This window comes from Danio rerio, chromosome 20 (assembly GCF_052040795.2).
Source record: "Danio rerio strain M-AB ecotype USA chromosome 20, GRCz13ab, whole genome shotgun sequence".
NCBI lineage: Eukaryota > Metazoa > Chordata > Actinopteri > Cypriniformes > Danionidae > Danio > Danio rerio.
The window spans coordinates 57325345-57332500 of NC_141040.1; the positions used below are offsets into that span (position 1 = coordinate 57325345).

At 34.3% G+C, this 7156-nt stretch overlaps 1 protein-coding gene across 31 annotated transcripts in view; it reads right to left on the reverse strand.

Moving 5' to 3' along the window:
* ncoa7b (nuclear receptor coactivator 7b) overlaps nucleotides 1-7156 on the reverse strand; it is a 52369-nt gene that overhangs the window by 35254 nt on the left and 9959 nt on the right. For all 31 annotated transcript variants that reach the window (XR_015517925.1, XR_015517924.1, XR_015517911.1 and 28 more), the window contains 2 exon segments: nucleotides 1662-1732; nucleotides 1474-1581 (listed from right to left, as the gene is read on the reverse strand). Coding sequence is in view for 5 of the 31 variants with exons in the window: in XM_087297757.1 (XP_087153883.1) it covers nucleotides 1474-1581; nucleotides 1662-1732 (179 nt within the window). In the remaining 26 variants the exon portion in view is untranslated.

A 7156-nucleotide genomic window follows, 5' to 3' on the forward strand; every position in this document is an offset into this window, starting at 1 on the left:
TCATTTTAATATGCAAACCTGCCAGCCAATCAAATAAGTAGGCATTTACTTTATAGTCCACATTGGCCACGCCCACTCAAACAGCATTCAGATGAGGCTCAAATACAGCACAGAAAATAGTTGATTACTCCTAAATTCATATTTATTTATTTTTTTAAGTAAAACTCTAAACGTATACCTTATATTTTAATCAACTAATCGCTCTCAATTGATTTTTTTCTGAAACATGTAATCATATGGATAAATCTAACCTTCTGCACTTAAGTAAAATATAATAGAAATATATGTATAACAAAGAACACAATTAATCTGCTTCTCTGAATTGATTTACACACAACTGTTGAATTTATGCACAGTATTTAAGAGTAAATTAAATGTAAATCAAAGGCGGCAACACCAAGGCTCAAAAAATACAAATTTATTAAATTAAAAAGGCTGACACAGAGCGTGTAATGTTTCGAGCCGCCGGCTCTTCATCAGACAATGTTCATCACAATCAGGTGCTTCTGTTTATACACTTCCGGATCACATGATCTCCTCTCGCATATATGCCAACATATACATACATGCATATGTATACATACACAATCGTTCATATATACATATACATGCACATGAATATGTATACACATTCACATATAGTCAATAGCTTTGATATTATAAATCAAATTACAAAAAATATATATAATAAACTATAATAATAAACTATAATATTTAATCACAAATTATAATAAAGAAAAATAAATAAGGAAAAAAATAAATTATATATATATATATATATATATATATATATATATATATATATATATATATATATATATATATATATATATATATATATATATATATATATATATACCATGATACACCAGACTTTACAACAAAATATAGCCAAAAAACCTTTAAACCAAACCCCTACTTAAACCTTCATTCATTCATTCATCATTCATTGTCTTTTCGGCTTAATCTCTTTATTAATTTAATAAATTTGTATTTTTGGAGCCTTGGTGTTGCCGCCTTTGATTTACATTTAATTTGCACTTTTTGCGGTTTTGGCTGAGCACCCAATTAATAGAGATGTGCGTGCTTTTGTACAGTATTTAAGAGTACCTAAGTAAATTAAATAAAAAGTAATCCATTTGTTGACTTTATTTCTGCAGAAATGTAATTTAATTACAGTAATGAGTTAATCTGAAATTAATTTCTCCCAACACTGAATGTAACAGTTGATAAGCTCCGCCTCCACAGAAAACTGACAGCCACATTTACCTCAGTGCCTGTTAAGCATTTTAATATGCAAAACTGCCAGCCAATCAAAGTGGGCGTTTACTTCTTAGTCTACAGTTGGCCACGCCCACTCAAACAGCATTCAGATGAGGCTCAAAAGCAGCACAGAAAACAGTTGATTACTTCCAAATTATGATGTTATTTTGACTCTTGATTAGATCTTAAGTGTAGCTCTGGTAATCTCACCTGTCCAGGTACGACGCTGTGAGAGTAAAGGCGGTTCAGATGCACCAGTTTATTTGGGGTGATGTTGAAATGCAGGGCAATGCTGTTCAGTGTGTCTTTCGGTTCAACCTGAACACACACACACACACTCGGTAAACACACAGAAACACACTAAAAAGAGTTCAGACACACATTTAAAGGAAACTCACCATGTATTCAACTGTTCCTGGAGGCCGGGTTTTCTCCTTCTTGGTCTGCGTGCCAGATTTACTGCTGTTGTCTGAAAGAAAAAGGTTCAAAGCACTTACTGAACGAACGAACGAACGCGCACACACACACACTTTTAAGAAAAATAAACACTTTCAGATTAAGTTCATATATTATAGATTCAGTCCTGCTGGATTCACTTCAGTTTAAAACCCCTCCAAAAATTATTATTATTTATTTCAATTGATTAATCTATTTTTTTATTAAATTTATTTAATTTAAAAAGAAGCTACACAAATTTAATTAATTAATAAAATAAATAATTAATAAAACAATTATTAATAGACAAATTATTATTAAACGGCAAAAACCATAAAATTAAAATGAGAAAACATGAAAGTTTTTATTTATATATACACACACTATAATTAATAATTAAGAAGCATTGATATGCAAGGTTATTTTATTATGCTACTAAGTGTACATTAAAATAAATTGATGATAATCGCCCAAGCAGGCAACTTTTTAAAAGTTTATTCTGATGTCATTAATTTAAAAATAATAATAATAATAATAATAATAATAATAATATTAAATAAGAAATAATAATAATAATAATTTTTAAAAATGAACAAAAAAAACACAGAACTTTTTTAAACAGAAATTTAAAACACACAACAAAAATAAATAAAAAGGCAAAAAATAAAACAAAAACTACAAAATAATAGTCTAATACCAAATATTAATAAATGGCATATTAAAAGCACAAAAATACAAAGTTTCATATAAACGATGGCTATATATACATATACATATATACATATATATATATATATATATATATATATAAAATGTAAATAAAAAACTGAAAACAAAACAAAAATAAAACAGAAGCTAAAAATCAAAGATTAATAAATGTATTAAAAGCACTAAAATCTAAAGTTTAATATTATTGTCCAGCAAATAATAAATTAATGAAAAAATAAAATAATTAAAATTAAATAACCTAATAAAATGACCTAATATTACTCCTTTGTTTCTGATAGAGTATTTTTGTTTTAATTCTAAGACAAAATAATAAATGGTATATTAACATCACTAAAAATAAGCTTCCCAATAGTCACTGTTAAAAAAAAAATTACACACACACACACACACACACACACACACACACACACACACACACACACACACACACACACACACACACACACACACACACACACACACACACACACACACACACACACACACACACACACACACACACACACTAATAAAATGAACTAAAATTAAAACAAAAAATTTTAATCAGAAACAAAAAACATGAATAATCATTTATAAACAGTTTAACATCACTAAAATTGTTTCCCGTTAACATCCAACTAATAATAACCCAACAAATTATTCAACAAATAAAAACTAATAAAATGACTTAAAATAAAATTAAATTGAAAACAGAAACAAGTATTATTAATTAATAGTATGTTAAAAGCACTCAGAACTACTTTAATAGTAATATCCAGCTAAAAATGAATATACCCAATATAAAATGACTTAAAATTAAAATGAAAAAAAAACAATATTAAGAAATACTAATAAACAGTTTATTAACATCACAAAAAAATAAGTTTAATGTGAATGTTGTGTGTAAATAAAATAAATAAACCTAGTAAAATGAGCTACAATTAAAACTAAAACTTTCAAACGGGAACTAAATATTAACAAATACTAATAAAAGGTTTTGCCTTTAACATGCAGCTAAAAAAGGAAACAGCACAGACAGCAAGAGCGTGTGTGTGTAAGTGTAATGAGCCTCTGTTGACTGAACCTGAACAGAAAACACAGAGAACAAAACCAGAGTATTGAGAAGAAACATTGACAAGATCAACAGCGGACGAACACAAACGCAGATCCTTCATAAACACAGCCAGAACACCCAGAACTTATCGCCTGTTTATTAGCGGCTTCTGTGCATGGGACTTTCCTATAGTGCAGGAGAAATCAGCTCTTGCTTATGGAAGTTTCTTCACAAACAGAGCGAGACGTTCGAGCGGCTGAGTGTACATGCGAGCACTTACAGCTGAAGTCAGAATTTTTCGCCCTCCTGTGATTCAGTCAAATATTTCCCAAATGATGTAGAACAGATTCAGGAATTGTTCACAGTATTTCCAATAATATTTTTTCTTCTAAAGAAAGTCTTGTTTGTTTTATTTCGGCTAGAATAAAAGCAGTTATTTTTTTAAAGCCATTTTAAGGTCAATATTATGGCTCGTTTCCACTGACTGGTACAGTACGGTTCGGGTCGGTACGGGTCACCTTTATCAGGCTTGCGTTTCCACTACCAAGGGTCCCCTTTTGGTGAGCGTGGTGTATGACAAAGTTTCAGTCGACGTCATTTTCACTCGAGAAAATGTCTACAATAAAGCTGCACAGGTCGTTCACATATCATATGAAAAGCACTTCTCACAAAACAGATGCTTTACACACATAAATAGTTGTGTATAAATGTTTATTACTAACTTTTATAAAAACAGGAGTTGATTATAACTGCAGATCAATGACAGTGCAAAATAGCCGACTGTAACGTCCATAATTATATTAAATAAATAAATAAATGAACATATATGAACACATACAGACCCTTACAGTCTCCGATATGTTACCAACTACAGAAGAACTACTCAAAGCAGACATTTCATCGTTAATTAGGTTCAAAACAACACAAAGTATAGCCTACAGTCAGTGCAAACCTCTCATCTGTAGCCCCTTTCACACAGTGATACCGGTAAATATCGGGAAAATTTCCAGAACGACTTTACCAGTATATTGAAAAAAGCGCTGTTCACACAGGCGAGGACGTTACGGAAATTTTCCGGAAAAGAGCATTCACACATCCACTCCAAAATACCGGTAAATTCTGACATCATTCACCACAAATGAGCTTTAAACGGCTGCGCTTGTATTTGTAAACATTTGACTAAATTACAGACTCTGTGGATGATCAATATTGTGAACAACTTTCGCATGTGGAGATGTTCATAATATGTGCGTGTGCAGGCGCTCATAGGCGCACGCAAAGCTTGAAGGTAAACAAACAACGGCTTATCATAAGCATCTCATCGATGATTATTTACACAGTTGGCATTAAGAAGAACATATAAACGTGATCTGACTAACTTCTAGCAGCTAAATGTGTCTGGAAAAATATTCAAAGGCTTTTATCCTCACAAACCGCGCGGACGTAAATGCGTCTGACTGTTGTGATTGGCTAAAGCAGACGTCTCCCGTCAGCACGTTCTAGACGTGCACGCGCTTATTACGGGAATCTTCCTTCTGCATTCACACAGCGCAGCATTCCGGCAAATTACCGGTAATGTTACAACTTCTCTTTCCGGAAAATAGCCAGAACGAATTTACCGGTATTTTCAAAAAGGACCTGTTCACACATACAAGCTTTCCGGAAAATTGCCGGCAATTTTCCGGAAAGGTCTGTATGTGTGAAAGGGGCTTGTGTCTGTAATCTTCAGCAGCACATGAAGCCTCTGTTAGAGAGTCACTCCATCATTCCCAGTTCATGTTAGTCCAAAAGGTGATAATAAAGATTAAAACAAGGCAGTTTGTTCACGTTTGCTGAAGAAATAACCTGCTCCTTGGCTTCGCCTTTTTTCCCGTGCCCCACTCTCGCGTTTGTCCTTTTCTTTCTGAATGTGTCACTCTCGCGTTTGTCAGCTTCTCACAGGATCGGGTTTCCAAAGCTTGTCAATAATCGAGTGCATGTTATTATTATCAGATCAAGAAGTTTGTTATTTCAGATAGAGATGCGCGGCGAGTGCAAGAAAGAAAGCGAAACCAATCGGGCTTCAGACTGGCTCGTTAAAAACTACGCGGCACAGGGTGAATCTGCTCTTCTCCATGGCTTTGTGGCTGCTTATCATGACGACGGCAGGGTTTGTTTGCAGGATCGACCATGGCTGCACATGTATTTAGAATTCCGCTGTAATCTCTCGCTGTGTATTTCAAACATGGCGGGTCCTTTGTTTACATTCTGGCTTGTTGCGTCTACGAATGACGTATCTCTGTAAACCAATAGCGTTCAGCTGCGCGTGTGGCTCCACCTTTTGGGACCCTTTCTGCAGTTTGGGACCCTTTCGAAAGGGTCCCGAAAAAGTGGTACTGTACGGTTTGGTTCGGTACACCTTTTGACAGTGGAAACGGCCATAAAAGCGTACCAAACCTATAGGGTACGGGTAAAGAGAACACATTATTGTGTTAAAAACACTTAAACATTCATTTCAAAGGCATTAAAATGCATTACAAAGAGTCTGGTGTAAAGGTCTTTGCGCACTGAACACACAACTGTACACACAAATGTGCACACTGAGACGGATGCGCATTAATAAATAATTTAGAAAAAAATGAAATATAATATCTTGCTTGATTTTTTGTTCAGAAATGTAAATAGAGTAAATCACTTACTCTGAAACTAATTCACCCAACACTGACTGTAATGCTGCGTTCACACCAGACGCGGAACAAGTGGATAAATCACGCTATTCGCGCGTAAATAGCCGCGTGAACATTTGAGTTCACTCTATTCATTCGCGCGTCAAACTCCGCTTTATTCGCGGGTCAAATCCGCGTCATTCGCGCATCAAATTTACTTCGGACTCGCGTGATGGTCAGAGCTTCAGTCTGGCCGGTGACTCTAGCTTCATAACTATATTTCTAACATGGATTTTATTGAGAAAATAACAGTGTTTATGTGTTTTATGAAGACTGAAAACCGTACCGTACTGTACCACTCAGTGGAAACGGGCTATTACTAGCCCCCTTAAGCAATATTTGTTTTGGATCGTCTAGACTCTATATCAGTGGTCCCTGACCTTTTTATCACCGCGGACCAGTCAAGACAAAACATTGCTGCAGCTCTGACACGAGTATCATTTATGGAGAATATGAAAAAGCCCTGCAGTTTTTCTCAGTGTTTGTCTGAGTAAGCAAGCCTTACTGTACCGTACTGTACCACTCAGTGGGAACGGGCCATGAGGGAAAACAAAATACAAAACTACTTAGCCCTGTGTGAAAAAGTGTTTACCCACCTGTTAACCAGTTAAACTCTGCTGCTATTTTGGGATTTTCACCTGGATTTTGCCTACCCAAATTTAAAAGCTTCCCAAATCTACATGCAGAGGTGTAAATGCAATAATTTGGTATCATTTTAAAGAAAACCCTTTGAGTTTTCATAAAACACCATTGAAAGTGTTTAAAATGTCTGTATATGTCGTCTGTGTTATAATAAACACCTATAAAGAGGCGCTTTTTGTATTTTTTTTATAAACTCAAATTTGAAAGTGTTTCTTTTAGGTTGTGTGTGGTCTAGCGTGCTGTAATTAATGTTGGTGGTTCCTGCACATGTCTGTAATCAAAGGAGAAAAATAAAAATGTCTCCACCATAATCTATGCAAAAGTTATTGTATTCAAACTGATGAGAGGT